General features: G+C 44.8%; 1 protein-coding gene and 2 long non-coding RNA genes across 4 annotated transcripts; all 3 read left to right on the top strand.

Annotated features, from left to right (window-relative positions):
- Window positions 1-3,837: 3,837 nt before the first annotated feature.
- LOC133784458 (uncharacterized) lies at window positions 3,838-5,309 on the top strand. The gene is made up of 4 exons (XR_009871349.1): window positions 3,838-4,123; window positions 4,574-4,808; window positions 4,902-4,990; window positions 5,248-5,309. It is a non-coding gene; the product is annotated as an uncharacterized LOC133784458 (long non-coding RNA).
- A 675-nt stretch (window positions 5,310-5,984) lies between these two features.
- Window positions 5,985-7,208, top strand: LOC133784456 (pyruvate kinase isozyme G, chloroplastic-like). The gene is made up of 3 exons (XM_062223799.1): window positions 5,985-6,198; window positions 6,521-6,623; window positions 6,854-7,208. The coding sequence occupies exons 1-3, from the start codon at window positions 5,999-6,001 to the stop codon at window positions 6,878-6,880; spliced, it is 330 nt and encodes a 109-aa protein (XP_062079783.1). The 5' UTR covers window positions 5,985-5,998; the 3' UTR covers window positions 6,881-7,208.
- Window positions 7,209-8,047: 839 nt separating this feature from the next.
- On the top strand, window positions 8,048-24,297 carry LOC133783146 (uncharacterized). 2 transcript variants are annotated; one of them, XR_009870776.1, is made up of 6 exons: window positions 8,048-8,066; window positions 8,192-8,346; window positions 21,265-21,316; window positions 22,589-22,838; window positions 22,927-22,968; window positions 23,317-24,297. It is a non-coding gene; the product is annotated as an uncharacterized LOC133783146 (long non-coding RNA). The 2 variants fall into 2 exon arrangements; XR_009870775.1 differs by lacking the exon at window positions 22,927-22,968 and having other exon boundaries at window positions 8,049-8,066; window positions 23,317-24,278.
- Window positions 24,298-25,231: the final 934 nt, after the last annotated feature.

The raw sequence follows: 25,231 nt of genomic DNA, 5'->3' as shown, positions 1-25,231 counted from the left end.
GTGTTATATGCTTTTATATGTTATCTTATGATTTTATGTTATGTAATATGTTATGTTAAGTATGATTGTAGACTTGGGCAATATGACCTATATGACTAACAAGCCCCAAATAGATTATGGGCATATGACTTGCTTAGCTAGCAAGACCCCACTAATCTAATGGGCATATGACTTGTTTAGTTTATGGAACCCCAAGTAATAATGGCCATTATAGTATGTATGTGACATAAGTGTTATGATATGTTTTTATGTTGCATTATGAATTTTTATGTATATGGCTATATGTTAGATTTTCCTTGCTGGGCATTAGGCTCACTCCTTTTTGTTTGTATGTGCAGGAAAATAGCTTTAGTGGCGGGAAATATTCTTGGAAGCTTGGGGAATGTGTATTGAGGCGGAATGGATTCAAGGAGTCGAGAGTTTCGGTTTCGAGGATGAAGTCTTTGTTTTATGGTTTATGTGTATTTTCCGCACCGATTTATGTAATCTCCTTTTTATTACAATTAAGTTATGTTTTGATTTTAAAACAATGGGATCCCATATCCTAACTTCAAATTTTGTATAAATTTGACTTTTGTTATTTTTAAGTTTTAATAAAGTTATGATCTTGTCATTTGTAAGTGTTATTAGGAATTAGTGTTTATGTATAGTTTTCATTAATGGTCCAAAGTCTAGAATAGTTGGGTCATTACACAAGGGTAACCATCAAGTGACCTAGGGCATTGTAGAGTCACAGAATGTTTACTTAGCTAGTTAGATAGTAGTAGTAGTAATAGATAGTTGTAGTATGCTTATTACTGTGGATTTTGGTTCAAGCCGGGACTTAGTTGAACACTCGTAGCAGCACTTATAGATTTTATAAGTGTTGACTGTGTTTTTAGCCAACGACGTGAGAACGTCAAAAACGATGAACCTTTAAGAGAATTTAAACAACACAGACAGTTTAATCAAGAAAACCAAATAACACAAGAGATTTTATAGTGGTTCAGCCCCGATTGTCGGTAATAGCCTAATCCACTTAGAGTTGTGATTTATAGATCTGTACTCAAGATCAGATGGACTGAGCCAACTGAGTTTCTTCAGTACAGATTGCAAAAATACAAGAATTCTTTCAAATGCCAGCACTTTCTCTCTCTAGAATACTCAGACCCAAATTTTCTCTCTCTAGAAAGAAGAAGCAGAAGAAGCCCTCTCTAATCCCATAAGCCCTCTATTTATAGGCTTAGCGTCATACATCTGATCTCCCCTAGAATCGGGATATTTTATTATATTTATTAAATTTAAATTACAAAGAACATTCAAAATGTAACCAAACCCCCCATTTGTGGGAAGAATGAGAGATTCCCGCGTATCTTGTTGAAGTTGTTTCTGGGAATCTTGACTTAGTCCTCCTCTAGCTAGTTGATCCACCTCTCCTACTGACCACTCATGCAAGTGCTGGTCGGACATGTGCATGGTGGTAGGACAAACATTTGTTGGTCGGACGTGCATGGTGGTAGGACATGCACTTCTCTCCTCTAACATGGCACTCTCCTCTAGCATGCCATGTTTCTCCTCGGACCACACCCTTGGGATCTCCTAGGATACACTCTCCTTAGCTCTCCTAGGATGCACTCTCCTTAGCTCTCCTAGGATCACATCCTTGGGGTCTCCTCGTTGGACCTCACCCTTGGGGTCTCCTAGGATCACTCTCTTGGGGTCTCCTAGGACCACATCCTTGGGGTCTCCTAGGACCACTCTCTTGAGTTCTCCTCGAACCAAGGTCCGACCTCACCTTGGCCTTCCATCGGACCAAGGTCCGACCGGGCACTTGGACTGCTCCTCGGATGTACTTGGCTTGGATGTGACACTCTAAAGCAGTCAAAACTCTTCATCAGTCTACCGGGTCACTTTATCACTACTCTGAGGAGTCAATGTATTTATTGACTATTTAATGTGTCTTTTACAGACCATGTACTGCCATTTGTCACCTCTATTGCCACGTCATCAATCTCCATTTTTGGGGATAACAATAAGTTTAACCTATAGTTTAAGAATATTAATTATAACATAAGGTTTGATTAATATAGTTGATTATTAAGATGTCATTTATTATACTATAAGTTTTAGATAGGACTAATAAGAACATGACACTTGTCGTGTGCATGTTTATTTAAGGATTTAACTATAGTTTAAATAGAAAGAAAGTTCAAGAAAGCTCTAGAATTTTCCTAGACCATTAAGAGCATGAAATTTTTCACAACCTTGTTTATTTGAGGATTTAAGTATTTTTAAGTGGATGATTCAAAAATAGAGGTTTCTAGAAGCTCTAAACCCTTCCAGAAAACTGCTGGAATCTCGTATTACTCAGTCAAACCTGTTTTATCATTTCAAATTAAGCTGATAATGTGCAATTACGTGTTTAATATATTCACGTATGCCGATATATCACATTCTAGGAGCCGATATATCGCCACACGGGGAATACGAAAAACACGTGAACTTCGTACAAACGCATCGACGAGCCTCGGGATATAAGCCCAGGCGGTATATCACCTACAATGGGCAATATATTGGCTCTAGGGTTTCCTTTTCAAATATTTTTTAAACCGAGCTCAATTCAACACTTAACCTTTTGACAAGTCTCTGAACGTTTTGACCAAGTCTTAAGCCTCTGCTGAACGAATATTAAAATGTTTTTCAATTTATAGTCATTATTTTTATTCAAGCTAAAAGAAGATCTTTCCACACCTTGAACTCTATAAATAGGACCTAGTACCCAGCCATTTCTCTCATTCTTCAAGCTGTGTTCAGAGCCTTTCATCTGATAGTAATTCTATAGAGTGATAAACACTTTGGTTGGGGTATAAGCTTTATCATCTTAAGCTTTATAAACACTTGGGAAGTAAGATAATAGTGTGTTTTTCTATATCGAGATGTAGTTCGGTTCTAGTGCATTCAAAGGTATTCCTATTCCTAGTTCATTTCTGTATATTTCATTAGTTTCTTATAGTTTTCTTTACTCAAATCCTACCTCAATGTTTTCCATTCTTGGTTAGGTATATAAGTTCTTTGAACTTAAGGTTTCTTTTCGGTAAGCTTCATCTTGGTGGTATAGTTCATTTCTTTATCATCTCTTTCTTTAGAATACTCACCTTCTTATTGTTGGTTTTAGGAGTGTTCAAAAATCTTGTCCTTGTTCTCATATCCCGGTATTGTTTAGGAAAATAGGATAGTTATTATATGCTTATATGTTATGATTATGCTATAATATGTTATGTTATGATATGTTATTATATATTATGATATATATTGGGGCTTATAGTTGCTTAAATAGAAAACCCCAATACTTTTATGTTTCTTGGGGCTTATAGTTGCTTAGCTAGCAAACCTCAATGTATTTTGAGGCTTATAGTTGCTTAGCTAGTAAACCCCAATGTTTACCATCACTACAACAAATCTCTATTTCCATAACACATTAATATAAGTTTTTTCAAAAAGTATTATAATAAGTAAGATTAAAAAAGGTAAAATTTGATTATAGGTGCGGGACAAAAAAAAATTAACCGCCAAATGAAAAAATTGGTTAACTTTTTGCCCAAATCCAATTTTTCTTTCTCTCACTTCATTCCTTTCTCTCTGCCCAAATCACTTTGACAGGGGCTCCATCGCACAACTCCACCCCATCTCCATCACAACCTTTCTCTCTTCTCTCCCCTAATTTGAAAAATTGACCTTCCCTATCATCGGAAAACGGCGCAAATGACAAGGGCTCTTGGGTCTTGTGAAAACGACGGGCTCAGGGTCGTGGGTGGCTCGGTCTCACAAAGGGGGTGGGTGGCTCGGTCTCGAGGAGGGGGTGGGTGGCTCGGTCTCACGAAGGGGGTTTCAGTCAGTTTTTCTCAGAGTTGTCTTCTTCAATGGCGGCTCTTAACATTTCGACAAGAATGTCTCTCCTCAAACCCGAGAGGACCCCTGATTTTCTACCATCCTCCAAGCGCCTTAGCGATTTCCTTGCATTTCAATCTAGACCCAGAAAGAAACGTGCCAGAAGAGCCATGCATTCACTGTTAGATCCATGAAGATAGCCAAGGAGAGATACCGAGGCCAGCTCAACTCGCCTAATGGCCTTGCGGGGAGCCCTGTATGTATACTTTTCGTTCTGGGTTTTGGTTTTGAGTGGCTATGACTTTGTTTGTTTTTGCTGTTTGGTTGCTGGGAAATTTGGGAAGCCTCGTAATAACGTAAACGAAGATGAGCTATGCCTGTTTCCATTTTTTTGAATTGATTCTTTAACTTTGGTCATTCCGTTTCATTTTTGGAGTTGTTAAATTCACCCTATTGGGGTTTTGTTTTATGGAAATGTTCTCTATATGGTAATTGTACAATTTTAAGGGACTGTTATAAGGTTACATGTGTATATATATTCTTTCCCTTGCATGGTTTCCGGAAACATATAAAGCCATGGTGAATTTTTGAAGTGGATGTGCATATTATTATTCATGTTTTGTTAATTCTTATTTAAAAAAGCATTATGTAAACTTGAAGTATTCATAATTTATGTTTTTTTTCTTTTGGTTTTCTTCTTTTTCAGGACAAGTACTCTCTTTATGATGATCAGTCCATTGAATATTACTCTATGGGCTAGGCAAGGGCGACTTCGAACAATCGAAGAAAAATGAAGATAGTTTGTACAATTGGTCCCTCCACAAGTACAGATAAAGACTGGGAAGATATCAAGTTTGGAGTGGACAACCAAGTCGATTTCTATGCTGTCTCTTTTGTAAAAGATGCTAGAGTGGTTCATGAGTAGAAAGATTATCTTAAAAGTAAAATATTATTTCTATCATCAATTTGTTCAGTACCAGTTATTTGACTCCAGTTACTTGTTTAGAACTAATTTTTTAAAATCTCTTTTCTAGGTTGCAATGCAGACATTCACATGATTGTAAAAATTGAAAGTGCAGACTCTATCCCAAATCTTCATTCAATTATTCCTGCATATGATGGGGTTAGTTCCAGTGTCTCTTTGTGAATCAGTGGTCACTTATTTAGTCATAGATTATATCTTTAGTACACCTATCCACCCTTCAGTGATCATTGTTGGTACCGTACCCCCTCTCTCTCATTATTTTATTCAAAACATTATCCAAATCATTGAGAAGGACAAGGAATTACAGAAAAAGAGCTAAACCACATGTTCATTTCTGCTAAAGAACAGAAGAATTCATATCTTTTTATTCATCATATTAACAAGTTTATTACTAGGCAATGGTTGCTCGTGGGGACCTTGGAGCTGAACTTTCGATTGAGGATGTTCCTCTGTTACAAGTAAGACATGGATTTTAGGTATCGTTTTTATTACTTCTTTATCATGCACGTTGTAGAGAAAGTTGATGACATTTATACTTGAGAGTATTAAAGGATTTTGAAATATTGTGGTTTTGATAATTTTTTCAAGTAATATTATTTCTGTTTGGAATCTCTTTTCCTGGTGGAATATTGAGGACTCCTTTTCACTTGCTGTGAACACTACTTGATAAAGTATTAGTTACCGATTAATGCATAATAAGAAAAACTTTGACTTTTATGCATCAATTCTTGGACCAAGTTGGGGAAAATCAAATCCATTCACATTTTTTTCCTTACTAAAAGAGAAACTCATTCACAAAGTGAGGCTAGAAAGTAATTCTCAGCTATTTATAACATAGGCACATCTTGAGGTAGACTGATAAAGACGTGACTAACTGCTAATCATTTGACTTATTCAAGGAATGCTGCACACTGTGGCTTTGGGAAACAGTTTGAATAACCATATGTAGAACGTTTTATTCATGATGTAGCATATCGTATCATTGAAAATATATTGCCATCCCTGCTCAGTGCATGCAGCGTATTTATCTCCTTTTCATGTCTTTGGACCCATATATATGTATATATGATAAGTTCATCTTTTCAAATGATTATTATTTAAAATACTGAAGTTAAAATCTTGAATTTGTCTCAAATTCTGACATGAATGAAATTTCCTTGTTACGTACAGGAGGACATAATTAGAAGGTGTCAGAGAATGCAGAAACCAGGTATTGTAGCAACAAACATGCTGGAGAGCATGATTAATCATCCTACATTAACAAGGGCAGAAGTCTCTGACATTGCAATTGCAGTACGGGAAGGTGCTGATGCGGTCATGCTTTTTGGAGAAACTGCCCATGGAAAGTAAGTTAACTAATTCATTTGGCCTTGGGTGGCCTCTTAATATATTTCCAATGTGCAATGGCTATTGAAAAAGTATTATCAAAACTCAATAAATATGTTGGTTTTCTAAATTTTTTGCTTTCTTTGTAGTAATGTGTATCCCACAAAAATAATTATAGTAGTATTCTCTAGTTCAAAAAATGTTAATGATTCTTAAACACTTGAGAGTTATTAGTTATGTATGACTTTTTCCTCTTGTCTGATGCAAATTTTCTGTCTTGTCTTGTCATTTCCTTTATTTTATTTTACATATCTGCCGTCTAATTTTGTGATTACAACAAAGATATCCATTGAAAGCTGTCAAAGTAATGCATACTGTGGCATTAAGGACTGAGTTAAGTCTACCAATTAGCACTGCTCCTCCAAATCTATTGAGTACATATAAGGTATCTGCAGATCAGTCTACCTACAAGTTTCATATATTAAGTTATTGATAATATTAAAAAATAGGGCACACCTATATATAGTAGTAGATGAGTATTTTTCTTTATTTTGTCGCTGTTAAAAAAGTTGAGAGGCAACCAGAATATTTGTATTTCAATACCATGTGAATAATAGTTTTATTATACAGAGAATAACTAAAAATTAATCATTTTCCTCTTGTTCAGTTTGCCAGCGCTGGAAATCGAAGATTTTCATCTAATGCCCCATTGATTAAGAACTCTGATGCTCAGATTGTCGTTCTAGATGTGAGTCTTTTTCCTTTTTCTTTTTGCGTTGTATAAATGTAGTTTATTCATTAATTGGGTGCTTATCATGAATGGATACAAAATATTAGATTAAACCCTGAAACTGTTTGTAATAAGTCTTTAAAGAGAATTAGATGAACTAACTTTTTTCCTTCTCATCAGTGATAAAAAAAGTACTTAAAGAACAAGCTGGAACTTTTTAATTAATGGCATATTTCTGAAGACTTGACATGTGTTCATGTGTTGAGGTTTTCTATCAAGTTTTTGCATTTTTAGTTACTGTTTGGACAACCTCATTTAAAATGAAAGGTTTTCTATCAAGTTTTTGCATTTTTAATTAATTACGCTAATATTTTAAATGAAAGGTTTGTTTTGAGTTAAGTGTTAAATTTTTACTATATTGTGGCTCTTATATCACTGTTGCAGCTTATTCTAGCTAACTTTGTTTTAATGTTGAAATGGACAAGAGAATGTTCATTCAAAGAAAGTGATGGATGGAAAGGTTGTGTGTCATTGTTTCATTGATTAATTTAATCAATTGAACTATATATATATATATGCATTTAAGCAAATACATGTGTAGATCTCACTTTTGTCAATGTTGGAATCATCTTTTAAGCCTTTTAATGTGAGAGAGTTTGATAGTGACCACACAATCTTTTTTATCACAGTCCTAACTCACGAAACTAGTCATATTTTTTAGTTTTTGACTACTTCGTTTACTTGTTTCCTTGTTCGTCTGTTAGGATCGCCTATTGAGTTTATGCATCTTTATTTGAGATCATGCAGTTTTCTGGTTTTGCCTTGTGGTGTTTATTCCATATTGGCTGCTTCCTAGTTATTTTTAGTTTGTCAACTAAAAGTCTTTTAGCTGTGTTGCTTGTTTAAAGCTGTAGGAAGTTAGAAATGGCAATACTTTCTTATTAGGATGTGGGAGAAAAGTCTTTGCCTATCGGTTTATATGTATGGATTATATATTTGATCTGACCAACTGGCTTATTAGTTCTTTTAGTTTTTGAGAATTTTGTTATTCTGCTGATTTTAATGGAGGCTGAAATTTCAGTTCTGATAGTACTGCCAGATTTTTCTTTCATCTCTTGATGTTGCCGAATTTGCTTCTTCCTTTTGAGACTTGTAAACGTACTATTCAGTGATTTCTAATGCAATTTTTCTTGTGTTATTTGACTTTCTTTCTGTTCCCAAAATCGTATTTGGATTCCCATTGATTGAATGGTAGCAATCTCATGATGCATCCTGTTTCTCAGGTTTTGCAGATGCTCATTACTACATGAATCTCTTGATGAGTCACTAATTGATAAAATCCCGGGCCGCCAAAATGACCGCAAAACACTTTTGGGGGAATTAAATTGGATTTTCACTGCAGTGACTGATACCATTGCATGGAACGTTCTGCCACATGGTAATTTTTTCTTTCCTGTGGTTTGATGCTCTATGGTCTAACTTATTTGAATTGAAGTACCCTTAAGATTCTTTTGGTACTGTTTCATAAAACCCTATTTTTGATTTTCCCCTTTCCCTCTTCAGCACCCCAAATCCTTAACAACCCTATGTTCTTCTACGCTTATAGTTTCAGTTATATATATTGTTATCCCCATTTCCTGGAAGGGCTTTGGGCCTTCGCCCTGGCCCACGGTCAGAGGTCCGACTCGGCATATGGGCCTAGCCCAAGGTCCCTTGGTTTGAATATCGCCCAAGGGAATTGGTACGGACCGGGGACTCTAGACTGGGCCTATCTGGAGGGGTCCGGGACGTACCTCCAGGTTCGTCGTCACCTTGAACGGTCCCGGCGATGTCCAGAGCGCCCGGACCGTCGCGGCCTATGCGTCCCTATCCCAGGGCCTGGTATGGTCCGGGCCCGAGGTAAACGGAACGGGCCGATGGTAAACGAACCTGGATCACCTCCTCCCCAGTTGAAGGGCCAGGCGTCCAGAATCCTGAAACCGCCTCATTTCGCGTGGGCATTGTCCCCCACTTTTCGCCTGCAGAAAAGGTCGCCTCGGGATTGCCCACTGGTGTGTCAGGACTGCGCAGCCAAGTTCCCTGACCGGTCTTGTCTCCTAAATCAGCCTCGTGACTCGAAGTGGTCAAAGCCAAAGCGCCGTTTTGCGGGCGAAGGCTTGTGTCACAGGTCAACTAATTGGGCCTTAGCTGTTTTGAATTTTGTGTATTGTATACCTTTTTATATTGGGCCTCCACTAGGAAGGCCCCTTATGCACATTCCTCTGATGGGCCCAGGTCGGATCCGGCCCAGACTCGGTGTCCCCCTCAGCTTATAAATATAAGCTGTAGAACAACGTAAAAAAAGAGAGAGAAAAAGGAGGGAGAAGGCAGAAACTCTGTTCAGATATAATTAGAAAACTCCATTGTAAAAGCTTCTTCTAGCTCTAATATATGGACTCGTGGACTAAGGCTAGTTAACGCCCCAACCACGTAAAAACCTCGTGTCGATCTTCCATTTTCATTATTATTACTAGTAAATATTATTCATTAATATAGTTGCCGAAAATCTCGGTTAACAGTTTGGTGCTTTCATTGAGAGTTGAAGGAAGCTAGCGCCAACGTCAGGCCTTTTACTACGATGGTGAACACGCGTCACACCACCTTCGACCCTACCAACCCAGAGCAAGGTAACGGAGACCCGCTACCTTCTCAGCACATTCCTCAAGACCTGCTTGAAGACGTGCCTCCTCAGACATCTCACCAAGATGAGTCGCAAGACTACGAGGGTGAGGCATAGTACGAAGTAGAAAACGAAGAAGAGTACTACGAGGAGGAGAACGAGGGGGAGTATCACGATGAAGCCGCGGACCCCGGGGTCCCTCACGACGATCAGCAAGACTCGGAGGTGACTAGACTGAGGCAGCAGATCCTGGATCAGGAAGCCAGGATGGCTGAACAGGCGGAGGCGCATCGCCGGGTGCAAGAGTCTCTACGAGCCCTGCAAGCACTGATGGCCGCGCAGGGCCCGGCAGCCAACCCCACAGCTGGCCCACAACCAGAGACGCAACAACCCGCTCCCCAAGCGCAAGCCGGGGGCCCCAGGGGTGCCAGCCCGATCCGTCCCCCAGAGCCTTTTCCCGACACGGCTCCGAAAGTCCCGGACAAGGAGCAACGGACGACCCGGAAAAAGACCACCCCCGTCGATAAAGCCGGGGCACGTTCACGGCTGTTATCCAGGAAAGAGAAGGTGCGCCCTGTCCCAAGACGAGGCCACCCAATCGATCCGCAGGGAGAGCGGCCGTGGAACGATCAGCCCCGGCACGCCCCAGGGGCGAATGGGCGGGAAAGGTCTTTGCACCCAAGTGCCTCAGTCAACAAGAATCGCCGGGACCGGTCTCGCCACGAGGATCGTCACGCTCTCAACTCAGGGGACGACATTTCCCGGGTAGATCTACGTGACGGACTGAATGCCCGGAAAGAGCGGGCCCGCAAGGAAAAAATCCTTCCTCGAGACGGCGACCTCAGGAACGACATCAATGACAGGAGGAACGAGAGAATCCCCCTGGATGATAGCACGGCCAAGCAGCTCATGGAGCAAATGGCCGCATTAAAAAAGGTCACTGACCGCTTGGTCCGCGCCTTCCACCTCCATCAGTGAGTAAGAATGCCCGTGGGCGTCCCGGGCGTGTCAGCAATCCCCGGACAATCCACGGCGCCGGTGACGACTCGTGCATACCTGCCCCAGGGAGGGTATGCACCAGGACCCTCAGCGCAGGCCCCTCAGGGGACCATCGCCGCGCAGGCCCCTCAGGGGACCATCGCCGCGCAGGCCCCCGGCCCTGTAATGCCCTATTCTACCGGAGCAGCGCCCCCTCGAGTGGACGGGCACGTGGCGACCATATCGAGCGGACCCCACCTAGGAGGACCGTCGAAGAATGACCAAAAGCGCTATCTGAACGAGCTGGACCACGACCAAGAAGTTTGCGCCCTTGTCCAGGTCCCGGCTCAGCGCCCTAAACTGATGAACCTCCCCATCACGTTCACGGAGGATGACACCCGCAACGTCCATTTCCCGCACCACGACCCGCTGGTTGTAGATGCCCAAATTGCCAACAAGCTGGTATCCCGCGTGTTGGTGGACGACGGAAGCTTCGTCAACTTGGTGTTCAAACCTGCCTTTGCCGCCATTGGCCTGACGGAGGCTGATTTGGCGTCTTGCCCGACCCAAATCTACGGCTTCAACGGAGACGCGCTTCTCCCCATGGGAAAGGTCCAGTTGCCGGTGACGCTGGGGGATGAGTTGCAGCACTCGTTCAAGTTATGCACCTTTGTTGTGGTGGATTGCCCAACCGCTAACAACGTCATCTTTGGCCGACCCGCCCTGGTTGAGTTCGGGGCCATCACCTCCATCTGCCATCTATGCATGGAAGTTCTCGTGCAGCAATGGAGGAATAGGGACTGTCGGCGGAGACCAAAAAAGCGCTCGTAAGTGTTACCATGTCTCTGCCCGTCCCGTATATATGGTCCGGGAAGAGCCCGTCGAGCCGGCCCTCCGTCCAGTTGAGCAAGTAGTCCAGGATGAGGACGATCTAGACCCGCGAATAGGAGACGAGCGTGTCCTGGAGCCAATGGACGAAATAGAAGAGGTATGCATCAGCGAAACTGACCCGACTAGGGTTATCCAAGTGGGAAAGAGCCTACCGGCGGACATTCGGGCTGCCATTATCGCCCGAATCCAGGAAAACCAGGATCTTCTGGCGTGGTCCCACTCCGATATGACTGGGATCGACCGCAATATCATTTGTCACGCATTAAGAATTGACCCAAACGCGACCCCGGTCCGCCAGAAACGCAGACCTTTGGGGACAGAAAGGGCCGAGGCCCTCAAGCTGGAGGTGGAGAAGTTGTCTTCCATCAATTTCATCCGCGAAGCAGTATACCCCGTATGGCTGGCCAACCCGGTCTTGGTGCCGAAACCTAACGGGACCTGGAGAACTTGCATCGACTTCATGGACCTCAACAAAGCGTGCCCGAAGGACTGTTTCCCGCTCCCCCGAATAGACCAAATGGTGGACGCTACGTCCGGTTACGAGATCTTAAGTTTCATGGATGCCTACTCGGGCTACAACCAGATCTCCATGCACATGGCGGATCAGGAGCACACCAGTTTCCAAACCGACAAGGGCATCTATTTCTACATAGTCATGCCTTTCGGACTCAAAAATGCCGGAGCAACTTACCAGAGGCTCGTCAATCGAATGTTTCGGGCCTAGCTAGGGTGAAACATGGAAGTATACATCGACGATATGCTGGTCAAGTCCAAGACGTCGGGGGACCATTCGGAGGATTTGGCGGAGGCTTTCGCGGTTATCCGAAAGTACGGGATGAAGCTGAACCCTAAGAAGTGCACTTTCGGGGTAGCTTCCGGGAAGTTCCTGGGCTTCATAGTGACCTTCCGAGGAATCGAAGCCAACCCAGAGAAGATCAAGGCACTGATCGACATGGCCACTCCCCGGAAGCACAAGGACGTTCAAAGCCTGACGGGGAGAGTGTCCGCCCTGAGCCGTTTCGTTTCCAAGGCCACGGATGAGTGCGTCCCTTTTTTCAACGTCCTTCGGGGAAGCCAGCGGTTCGAGTGGTCACCCGAGTGCGAAGAAGCCTTCCAGAAGCTGAAAGAACACTTGGCCAAGGCCCCCATCCTGGCGAAGCCAGGCGAAGGAGAGCCTTTGCACCTATACCTGGCCGTGACCGAGCATGCCATCAGCGCCGCGTTGGTACGAGAAGAGGAAATGACACAACTCCCGGTATACTACGTGAGCAAGCGGTTACTAGACGCCGAATCTAGGTACCCGCTGATCGAAAAGCTGACTTTCTGCCTATTGATGGCATCCCGGAAGCTTCGACCCTACTTCCAGGCTCACGCCATAAAGGTCTTAACCAACCATCCCATGCGGCAGGTGTTGCAGAAACCTGAGTCGTCAGGGAGACTCCTGAAATGGGCAATGGAGCTGAGCCAATTTGATATATCCTACGTGCCCCGGGTGTCCATTAAGGGACAGGCCCTGGCCGATTTCATCGTCGAATGTTCCGGGATCCCCCCAGAAGAGAGTATCCCCGCATCTTCCGCGGCGCCCGTTTGGAGAATCTTCGTGGACGGAGCCTCGAACGAGAACGGGGCCGGCGCCGGGATCATCTTGGTGTCACCGCAGGGGCACCAGCTACAAAATGCCCTCCATTTCCAGTTCAAAGCCTCGAACAACGAGGCGGAGCATGAAGCTATCCTAGCCGGCCTGCGTCTGGCCCGGGAAGTAGGGGCAACGAACCTCGAAATTTACAGTGATTCTCAGCTGGTAATCAGACAGATTTCGGGGGAATATCAAACCAAGGGAGAACGGATGGCGGCATACGTGACTCAAATGAGGGAGATGCTCCAAACGTTCGCAGCGCATTCCATCCGCCAGATTCCTCGGGAGAAAAACGTGTTCGCGGATACATTTGCGAAGCTGGCAACCGACGTAGAGGCTGAACTGGCCGGACTGGTTCCCGTCAACCGTCTCCCCGTCCCAAGCATCAGGGCTCCCACCATCAATACGGTCGACCACTCCACTTCCTGGATGGGGCCGCTGATCCAATACCTGTCCACCGGGGACGTTCTGAACGATCGAGCCGCGGCCAGGAAACTCCTATACCAGGCCCACCGGTACGTCATGATGGACGGGAAACTCTATCGCTGGGGACTGTCTATGCCTTACCTCAGGTGCGTGTCCAGAACCGAACTGGGAGCCATTATGCATGAGGTCCACGAAGGCTTTTGCGGAGATCACACGGCCGGGCCCAGTCTGTCCAAGAAGATTATGCGCCAAGGATATTTCTAGCCCACCATGAAGAAAGACTGCATAGACTACGTCCATAAGTGCGAGCAGTGCCAGAGGTACGTGAAGATCCCTCGGGCCCCCCCGACAGAGATAACCTTGATGAACAGTCCCTGGCCGTTTGCAGTGTGGGGGATTGATCTTGTGGGATCTCTCCCGACCGGGAAGGGAGGGGTAAAATATGCCATTGTGGCGGTAGACTATTTCACGAAATAGGTCGAGGCGGAGCCCATGAACACGATCACGTCCAAGAAGGCCCTAGATTTCATCATCAACAACATAGTGTGTCGATATGGCCTCCCCTACAAAATCGTGTTCGACAACGAGAAGCAGTTTGACAACTTCCACTTCAAAGATTTTTGCGAAAGACACGGTATAGTGAAGAGTTTCTCGGCAGTCGCCAGACCGCAAGCGAACGGGTAGGCCGAAGCCGTGAACAAAATCCTAAAAGGGACGCTGAAGAAAAAGCTCCAGGCCTGTAAGAGCAAATGGCCCGAGGAACTCTCACGCGTATTGTGGGCCTACCGGACGACCAAAAGGACATCAACCGGGCACACCCCCTACTCAATGGTTTATGGATGCGAAGCCATCATCCCAATTGAAATGACCGTCCCGTCCCATCGACGCGACACATATGATCCTGCCCAGAACCACGCCTTGCTCCAGGAATCGCTGGATCTTATCGAGGAGATCCGGGAGGAATCGCAAGTGCAGTTGAAGATGTACCAGGGCAAGATCGCACAGCATTTCAACTCCAAAATCAAAAACCGCAAGTTCGAAAACAGCGATCTAGTCCTGCGGAGGGTCTTCCCTGCTACTCAGGATCCGGGAGTAGGGGTTCTGGGCCCTAATTGGGAAGGCTCGTATGAGATCCAGCACGAGGTCTGCCCCGGAACGTACCGCTTGAAGCGGCTCGATGGTTCCGAGGTTCCGCGAGCCTGGAATGCGGAGCATCTCCGCAAATACTACCAGTAGTCCTAGGACTTGTCCCAGTTTAGTATTTACGTTGTAAGAAATGTACGCCTCAGAGCTAATTCCCTTTTGAACAATGAAAACGACGTGTGTAAAACGTCGTAAAGGGCTATCGTCACCAAGAAAATGTACGCCTTAGGACGAATTCCTTTCGAATTTCTTTCCCAAGTGACCCCAGACCTGTCTCCGCTCACTTGCGGGGGGTATCATCCCAGGCACATTCGAAAAAGAGGACCGAGCCCAAGGCCATTCCCACCCCAGACGAATGATGTCTGGGGATATATTAAAAAAGGGACCAAGCCCAAGGCTCGTCCAGCCCCGGACGAAACGACGTCCGGGGATATTAAAAAAGAGGACCGAGCCCAAGGCCGGTCCCACCTCGAACGAACGATGTCCGGGGGTATATAATAAAAGGGACCAAGCCCAAGGCTCGTCCCACCCCGGACGAAATGATGTCCGAGGATATATTAAAAAAGGGACCAAGCCCAAGGCTCGTCCCGCCCCGGACGAAACGACGTCTGGGGATATTAAAAAAGAGGACCGAGCCCAAGGCCGGTCCCACCCCGGACGAACGATGTCCGTGGGTATATAATAAAAGGGACCAAGCCCAAGGCTCGTCCCGCCCCGGACGAAATGAAGTCCGGGGATATATTAAAAAAGGGACCAAGCCTAAGGCTCGTCCCGCCCCGGACGAAACGACGTCCGGGGATATTAAAAAAGAGGACCGAGCCCAAGGCCGGTCCCACCCCGGACAAACGATTTCCGGGGGTATATAATAAAAGGGAACAAGCCTAAGGCTCGTCCCGCCCCGGATGAAATGATGTCCGGGGGTATAAAAAAAAAAAAAGGGGACGAAGCCCAAGGCTCGTCCCGCCCCGGAAAAAATGATGTCCGGGGATATATTAAAAAAGGGACCAAGCCCAAGGCTCGACCCGCCCCGGACGAAACGACGTCCGGGGATATTAAAAAAGAGGACCGAGCCCAAGGCTGGTCCCACCCTGGACGAACGATGTCCGGGGGTATATAATAAAAGGGACCAAGCCCAAGGCTCGTCCTGCCCTGGACGAAATGATGTCCGGGGATATATTAAAAAGGGACCAAGCCCAAGGCTCGTCCCGCCCCGGACGAAACGACGTCCGGGGATATTAAAAAGAGGACCGAGCCCAAGGCCGGTCCCACCCCGGATGAACGATGTTCGGGGGTATATAATAAAAGGGACCAAGCCCAAGGCTCGTCCCGCCCCGGACGAACGATGTCCACGCCAAGGCTAGAGACTTGGAAAATTTAGTTGGGCCTGGTCCCGGCCGTTGGAACCAAGACTAAAACCCCCTGCAATCAGTTAGACGCAGCAACAAATCGAAATCTCTACTGAACAATGGAAGGAAGCTTTCTTAAAAGACAAAAGAAAGTAGCAAGGTTTTAAGTTTAATTACAAGCCAAAAACAGTAACAAAAGTACAAGGCCAAGACACGGGCCTACAACGCATCCGCCCGGAGGTCTGCATCCTCCCTCTCCTTGGCCTCATATTCGACACGCTTCGATTGCGGGTCAGAGAAGATGAGGAGGTTCATGTTCTTATCCTTACACCAGGCCATATAGATGGCCTCGTCGAAGGTAACATCCACCAAGTTATCGGCCTCCTCCTTCTCCTGGCGGGTCGTCTCATGCGCCGCCTTCTCCTGAAGCAGGGAGTCGCCCAATTCGCAGACTCGGGCTTTCAGGGCCAGGATCTCCTCCTTGTCCAGGGCGGACTGTGTCGCGGCCATCTCCAAGAGCGTCGCCATTTCATTGGCGACTCTTGTCTTCCGGGACAGCTCCTCTTCCAGCCCAGCCTAGGCGCGGCCAATCTCCTCGCGCTCCGCCTTCAGGCGGGCCACTTCTTCCTGGAGATGGGCCGTTTCCCGGCTAAAGGTCTCCTTGAAGGCCTCCCTCTGGTTCACGGCTGCCTCCAGCTCCAGCTTGGCCGTCTCCATCTTTATGGAAAGCTCGGCTACTAGGTTGGCACTCCTCTGGGACAGTAAGTCAACCTGGAGCAAAGAAAAGTTAGAAAATAAAACCAACAAATGACAGAAGGAATATAAGTGAAGCGAACATTACTGCGGTGGCCTGGTGGCGGAGAGCCTGAGAGATGAACAGCACGTCCGGGTTAGCTATCATGGCGTACCTCTTCAGCTGAAGGTTGGACATAGTGCTCCCAACCTGATCCAACAAGTCAGCAGCCATGGGGACGATGTCTTGGCCCAGCTTGGGGCGGAAGCCCGCCTCGGCGGCTAGCCGGTCCACGATCGGCTGGGGAGCGCTGAACTCGGCAGAACGGTCTGAGAACTCGACCTGACGACGGACTGTCAGGGCCTTGTAAGCGTCGTCCCTCCAGCACCGGCCATTTTCCCAGGTCCGGTTGATCAGCCGGGACTGTTCGTCCCGCAGGGCGATCTCCCCCTCCTCGAGAAGAGTTGGGCGGAGGGGAAGGACTGGCGGAGTAGGGATCTCCTTCGTGGTTAGCCGACTCTTCCCATGTGACACCTCAGCTGTTTCCGACCGTGTCGTCCGGGGCCTCTTCCCGCGTTCGCCTTCCCTGGCGTCGTCTTCCGGGCCCCTCTTTCTTGAGCTCCGGCTTACGGCGTCGCCCGCCTCCAAATCAATCACCGGGGGCCGGTCCGAAGGGACGTCTGCGGCCGGCTCCACGACCTGGAAGGGGACCACTGCCAGAGCCTCGTCGGGATAGGGCACTGACCCGGGTGTTTCATTGGTAGGGACGGGCTTCGAGCCTGCCACGACGTTTGACCTCCTGGCTGCCTTCTTGGCCGACCTTTCCTTGATGAGCCTCCTAATCTCGCTGGCCGGGTTAGACATATCGGAATCCTCTGCAAAAGTACAAGAGAAAGGAGTTAGTATGATAAGCCAGACAGGAAAACACAGCAGTAAAAAAGAACAGCCCGGGACGAACCCTCTTCTAGGCCCCGGGCGAGACTCAATTCCCTTAAAGCGAATGAGTGTATCCGGTCTCCTACGTCATCCGGGGTTAGAAACCCCCCATACTGGAGGAAACCGGACAGGAACATTAGGATCCATGTTCCTACAGGGACGGGAGATGAAGGCCTCATCTCCCCATCAGCCCCAAACGCGGGGTCCGGCGGCTCTAGCCTATCCCTAGCTAAGTCCTCGACTTGGGGAGCATAAGTTAAGATTAAAGGGGAGTTACCTCGCCCCGATACACTAGCCCTGGGAGTCCCGGCGTTTGGTAGGGCGTCTTCGAAAAGCTCCTCCAGCTCTTCCGAGGTGGCCTCTTCCGCCGGAAGCTGATTCTTCTTACGCTGGGCAGCCGTGGCCCCCGCCGCTCTCACCACCTCGGCGATGTGGTCGAGGGCCAACTGCTCCCGGACCTCGTTGTCCTTCTCGCACGGGATGCGCCAGAAGCTCGGGACGACAATGGTCTGGGTGGCCGCCAGCAACCTTATTAGCCGGAGGTTTTTGTCATTGACATAGCCCCCAACGTCCAGCTCCTCCGCGGTCAGCTTGGCATAGAACCTCCTCCTTTCTAGGAGAAACTCGGTAAGAGGGGTTTGAATGAAGGGACCTGCGACCCGAAAGATACGATAAGAGGTGGAAGCAAAAGATGAGTAAAAGAGAGGGTCCGGGGGAATACTTACCCACTCGCTGGAAGTCTAGCAGCAGCGTGGGGTTCTTGTCAATAAGGAACCCGGATGTCATGAACCAGTAATGCCTGACATCCGGAGGGTGCTTCCAGGTGCTGGTAGGAGCAGGGTAGCCACTCCGCGGCTGGAGCCTGTAAAAGCCGTCCAAGCTCTTGTTTTTAACATTGACTTGCGGCACCAACTTGTAAAAGTACAAGACTTCCGCCGGAGTGGGCTCCGCGATCTCCTTCGCGACACAAAACACCTTCCACCCAGCAAGCAGACGGTACGCTTGCGGCAGCAGTTGGAAAGGTGCGATCCCCACGTATGTCAGGAACCGCACGAAGTAGTCATGAAGCGGGAGCGTAGCTCCCGCGCTAATATGTCCGGCGCTCCAAACCCTGAATCCATCCACGGACGTATGCGCCCGTTCCTCTAGCCTAGCCATGCGATTGTGGAAGAGGCCCGGAGTCGATTCGATGCCCAGCTTCATCTCTAGGAGCAGCATCATCCGGTAGTTCCGGAACGAGTTGGCCGTTACATCCATTTCCCACCTATTGCCTGTGGGCGTCTTGGATCCGGGAGCGACTACAGGGGCCCTATTGACCTCTTCTTCTGAATGGAGTGTAACGCCTGTGGCCATGATTGACGATCTGGGAACAGAGAAAGAAAGACCAAGCAGTCAGTACCTAAACCCAAAAAAGTCGGTCGAGGTACAGGGAGTCTCCTAATGACTACTTGGAGTCTCGTCGGACCAGGCCCGGGACCCCGAAAAGGCCGGGGACCCTGATCGGGAGAGAAGGCTACTAAGGTCCACCCCTTGTCCGGGAAGCATCCGAGCACGGTGCCACCCAAACCAGGCAGCCTCCCTAACAAATTCTAAAGCACAGGGCCTAGGTGCATGCATCTAGAGAGCATAAGTTCACAAAGTTGGTAACGGAATTAGAAAAGACTTACTGTGTGGTGTCGACCGCTGAGGCTGGTGGCTGTCCGGCCGTAAGGATGGCAGAACTTCGTCCTTGAAGTGGCACAGCCAATGCAGTAATTCGTCGACGGGACAAACCCGAGAAACGCCGTCAGGTTGAGGAACGAAGGTTGAGGCTCTGGGGAACAGGCGGTGGCGCAGAACTAGCAAGCGGCGGAGTAGTTCGTCGGCGAGGTCGGACATGCAAAGCTCTAACAAGCGTTTGGGTTTTTTCTTAAGCTGGTTTGAAAATGGAAAAGTGCCAAATGTTGCTCTCTGGAAGTCTTTATATCAGCCCCCAAATTCAGGCCCACGATCCAACGGTCAGGTGCCTCTTCATCCGACGATCAAGAATTGCGCAGGGGGCATTTATGAGTCATTTTTGGTCTAGATCCTTGACGTCTCAAATCTGACGGCCCAGGAGTGGCGAATGCTAAAGGACGCCCCATCCTACGGTCCACCTCGTTCCAGGGACATTAATGATGACTCCCCCCCCCCCCGTGCGGATGTGACGCTTCGTGACGTGCGCTGACCCCTAGTCTAGGCCTAGCGGTCTCTGGGAGGCCTAGGCGTCTCTTCGAGGCCCTTGCAACAATCGCATGGCGACACGTGTGTCGTTTTTCTTAAATCGGGCCAAGGATAAACGTCCCCGGATCACGGTGAACGATCCGGGCTGAGCAATCTGCCACTGCCACGGCCTTTTGGCCAAGCCTCCTAGCTTGGGCAGGAACTGGGGAGACAACTTGGCGAGCGCCGCGAGGGTGATGCAACCCTCCTCCTGGCAAGCCCGGGTGAAGGCTTGGGGGGTAAGTGTTATCCCCATTTCCTGGAAGGGCTTTGGGCCTTCGCCCTGGCCCACGGTCAGAGGTCCGACTCGGCATATGGGCCTAGCCCAAGGTCCCTTGGTTTGAATATCGCCCAAGGGAATTGGTACGGACTGGGGACTCTAGACTGCGCCCATCTGGAGGGGTCCGGGACGTACCTCCGGGTTCGTCGTCACCTTGAACGGTCCCGGCGATGTCCAGAGCACCCGGACCGTCGCGGCCTATGCGTCCCTATCCCGGAGCCTGGTATGGTCCGGGCCCGAGGTAAACGGAGCGGGCCGATGGTAAACGGACCTGGATCACCTCCTCCCCAGTTGAAGGGCCAGGCGTCCAGAATCCTGAAATCGCCTCATTTCGCGTGGGCATTGTCCCCCACTTTTCGCCTGCAGAAAAGGTCACCTCAGGATTGCCCACTGGTGTGTCAGGACTGCGCAGCCAAGTACCCTGACCGGTCTTGTCTCTTGAATCAGCCTCGTGACTCGAAGTGGTCAGAGCCAAAGCGCCGTTTTGTCGGGCGAAGGCTTGTGTCACAGGTCAACTAATTGGGCCTTAGCTGTTTTGAATTTTGTGTATTGTATACCTTTTTATATTGGGCCTCCACTAGGAAGGCCCCTTATGCACATTCCTCTGATGGGCCCAGGTCGGATCCGGCCCAGACTCGGTGTCCCCCTCAGCTTATAAATATAAGCTGTAGAACAACGTAAAAAAAGAGAGAGAAAAAGGAGGGAGAAGGCAGAAACTCTGTTCAGATATAATTAGAAAACTCCATTGTAAAAGCTTCTTCTAGCTCTAATATATGGACTCGTGGACTAAGGCTAGTTAACGCCCCAACCACGTAAAAACCTCGTGTCGATCTTCCATTTTCATTATTATTACTAGTAAATATTATTCATTAATATAGTTGCCGAAAATCTCGGTTAACATATATATATATATATAAATCGTTACTTCAGTTTTCTAAAGCATCTTATTTTGTTAATAATATGTCATGGTATATGCAAGAATTATACTGGTGAATTGAGCTGGAGTAGCATGGACCTATTTTTACATAATTTTATTTGATAAAATAGATGGAATCATTTTGTGATGGTTTATGTTTTGTTTGGACAGGGCTGATACTAGGTGGCTATATGAAGCAATAGCGTGATATGCTTGGTTTGATGTAAGTTATTTTGTTTTGTTTTTATGCATTAACTGTGTGAGTGTGTGATGGTGGTTTTGAATGTTAATATTTTAATATGCTTTTCTCGAGAACTCAGTTGGAAAAAATACAAAAGGAAAGGGAACAAATTCTAGCAAAAGGAAAATGAATAGATCAATATGGTTTTTGTTAGTTTTAAACACACTTTTATTCTTGAGAAAATGTAGAAAATAATGATCAATAGAGGTGGAAGAGAGTTGAGAGACAGTGGGACATGAAATTTTCAGCCTAATGACAAAAAAAATACTATTCTTTTTCTTAAATTATAAAGTTTGATACTATAATATCAAGTTAAAGTATTGTTTATAAGGTTTACCTCAGTAAGAGATAATTTTTGAAGGGCTGCTGCATCTTTCTTACTAGCAAGGGCCATAGCTTTGCTCAAAAGAAAACGATTTTGGTAATAGCATGCATTCTATAGTCATAAAAATTTGTCCTTTAATATCTCTCATTTGTCTCGTTTCTTCAGCCAAGCTCTTACAATCGTGGATCACTTGATATTGCAATTTCTAGAGTGGTTTCAAAAGTGACCAAGCACAAAATTGTAAATTTAAATATGAAGTAAAGAATTAGATATGAAATAAAAGGGTATAGGGGGGATGTAAACTAATATATACATGGTTGTCTAGTTCATACTGTTTTCTCTTTTCCACTGATAACAACTCCACTCCATAGCTCCTGTCTCATATCTTTGGTAAATAATAAAAATAATGGCAGATTTAATTCTAATAAAACTCTGGGTACAATTGAATTCAGAGTCAAAGTATGTATTATAACATGTTATGAGATTGAAATATTTTGTCTCCCTGAAACAACCAAAAGTGTTATATCTATTTTAAAGAAATGAAGAATAAGGTCCTTCGTGGGTTGACAAAAAAATTTCACCCTTATCTTTCCCTCTCTTGCTTCCCCAGCCTTGTCTGATCTTGTTCATAATAGGCCCATGTACATTAGACAAATATATGACTATATATATATATATAGATATGTTTTATAGAAAGGAACTCTAGTGAAGTTAAATGGTGCTAGAATGTTACAGTAACAAAGATATTCATTGTGAATATATTTTTATGTAGCCATAGCAGGCATAGCTGCATATAACAACCACAAGCTAAAAAAAGAAGCTTCTGGACACACCACTGAAGCTTTTATGGCATTGGATGGTAGTTTCAACTTATGCTTTTATGGCATAAGATCATAGTATGACACTGTCATTTTTGGGTCATGTGGCAGGTAGAAATTGGTATCAAGCAGTACTTCATGGGTTCTTTCAAGGGCCAGACACATAAGAATACATGGAATGAGACTCTGAAATTAAGGGGCTGGCTTTCTTCCCAATTGTTTCAACAACAGTTTCCATCCCATTATGCTGAAATAATCCATACTCTGCCACTTCAAGAATACATGAATCTCATATGGCTACATCGAGCAACTTGTACAGGCTGATTATGTCTTAAAACTGTGTTATGATTCCTATGACATGGTATGTCCATTTCTTTTCTCCTGTTGTGGTTCAAATGACTAATCTCTTGAAGTCTTGATTTATAAATAAAGCTTCTTATTTATTTCAGTCAAGGGAATTTCAGTATTGGTTGAAGACAAGTAACAATTAGGTGTGTGCATGTTTTTTATTAGATAGTTTTAGTTCAAAGTACTCACAGTGATACCTCTGTTTCAAGCCAATTTGCAATATCATGTTAATCTATGCCTTTGACCAGCGCTTTAGTAGATCTTGTCTTGTATTAGTGGACAACCTAGAGTTTTTAAAACTCGTATATTGTTAATGAAGAACGTAATCCATACATTTTCTGTGAAGCTTTGAATTTTTTCTAACCTTTTACTCGTTCATTCTAATCAACATTTGTTATTTCTTATCCTTTTTATATCAGATACCCTGTACCATTATGAGGTTTTAGGAATATGAGTGATTGGTGTTGTATCTTTGGTTTGTTTTATCCCAGGTTTTAGGAAAATTGCTAGGGTATCGTGTTCCTCTGCTGCCACTCACGAATCATGGGATAGAAAATTGCTCGGGATGTTAAATCTGATTTTGATTCTGAAACTTTGCTACCTTCTTGTGAGAGTATACATGGCTTAGAAACATCAGAAAACAGGAAAAGTTTCAAGGGTAACAATTAAAGCTCCAATCATGATGGGAAGAAATCACTAGCAGTGTCTGACGGTGCCCAGTGGGATGTATTTCGCAGACAAGATTTTCCCAAGCTTATAGATTATCTCAAAAGGCATTCTAATGAGTTTGCTTGCCACAAGCGGGTAAGTGTAAAAGCTAAAATGTTGCCGTCTTTTCCTGTCAAATAATTTCTCTTAAACTTTTAACTTGCCTGCCTTAGGTTGATTGGGAGAATATAGAGAAGTGGAAATGTGAACTGGGTAGTGGTTATAGAGAATTTTTTAATGTTATATTTCATTTTTGGTAGTTAATGTAATGTAGTAGATAGATTCTAAATTTTAGCGTACTTCTTATTTCGTGCACTCAAAACTAGATTATCTACTATCTAGTGAACCTGACAAGGACAATGAAGTCAGACTCGTGGCGTTATCATGCTAATGTCAATTTTTTATTTTATCCATTTGATTCTGCTTCAAGTTCAGAGTTTAAAATTGTCTGAAAACTTAGCTACGATATTAAAGTCCAACGAGCTTGATTGTTTGTATTATATCAATTCAAATTCTTGTATGGCTTTAGTATTTTAGGAACAAATTCATTTAGGATTGATAAAGAATGGCTGCTGCAGTAAGCTGCCAGTGTATTTACTATATAGTTATGTTGTACTACCTATTTGTGCTGGTTCATGTAGTAAATCACATAATTTTTTTTAACTGGCAAAAGGCAATTTAATTTACATAATCCAGTTGATACCATCTCCTTTTTTTTTTGGCCAAAATGTTCATTAAATCTCATATTTTTCTTTCAGAAAACTTATGTGACAAAACAGTATAAGAAGGGGTTGAAGGCTGCGAACACTATATTGAAAAAGTTTATAGACCATGGAGGTATTTTCTGTTTCATGCAATTTGGTACTGCACAATTAGCTGATCTAGCGACCACTTTATTCAGTTTTTTTTTCCTCTGTCTGTGTCCATTGGCTCTTGTCTACACACCTATATGATTATATATATATATATATTTTATTTGCTTTTCACATATTGGAGAACTTGACAATTTCATCTTTTTTTTTTGTTATAAATTATATGAATCATTCTTATGCATGAACCTCATGCTTATATAGGATCCACATTTAGCTACTGAGCCACAGTGCTTCTTGAAGATTTACACAGTCATCTCTTTTTTTTTAAAAAAAAAAAGATTTACACAGTCATCTTGCTGTTTTATTATTATTTTTTAATTGAAATCATTTTCAAACAAAATTAGCTTAAGTCTTATGTTTTTAATAATAAAAGGACTTTTTTTTTACAATGTGCAGGTATATTGAGATGATTTCTTTGGAGCAATTCTTGACAACATTTGTAGTTGAGGCCTTTAGAATGGAAGAATGTATTTCACTAATTTTTTTATACATTTCTTGTTTTGTATTTAGTGATAAAGGAATCTGAATTGGGCATAAATTATGTTGTAATATGATTTCTTAAGCCAAGACTAGTAGACTAAATATTGTAATTACATTTGAGTAATTAATAAAAATCTATTTATGTTACCTTATTTGGCTTCAACTTTCATATTTGTTTTCCTAGTTTTGTGTAACTAGAAAAAGATTATGTTTCTCTAAGCTAATATAACACAAAAAATGTGTTATACAAAGTGTAGTATAACACAAAAAAAGTGTTATGATAAAGTGTAGAATAACACAAAAAAAGTGTTATATAATCGACTATAAATAACATAATTCAACACTT

This window comes from Humulus lupulus, chromosome 6 (assembly GCF_963169125.1).
Source record: "Humulus lupulus chromosome 6, drHumLupu1.1, whole genome shotgun sequence".
NCBI classification, from domain to species: domain Eukaryota; kingdom Viridiplantae; phylum Streptophyta; class Magnoliopsida; order Rosales; family Cannabaceae; genus Humulus; species Humulus lupulus.
Note: the sequence above shows the minus strand (reverse complement) of the source record. Positions and strands in the feature narration are given on the sequence as shown.

Excerpts from the sequence above, each read along its gene's own strand:
- LOC133784456 (XM_062223799.1), top strand. The coding sequence starts at position 5,999 with ATGAAATTTCCTTGTTACGTACAGGAGGACATAATTAGAAGGTGTCAG. Across the intron at positions 6,199-6,520 it reads GGAGAAACTGCCCATGGAAA|ATATCCATTGAAAGCTGTCA; the intron begins GTAAGTTAACTA and ends ATTACAACAAAG. Across the intron at positions 6,624-6,853 it reads ATCTATTGAGTACATATAAG|CGCTGGAAATCGAAGATTTT; the intron begins GTATCTGCAGAT and ends TCAGTTTGCCAG.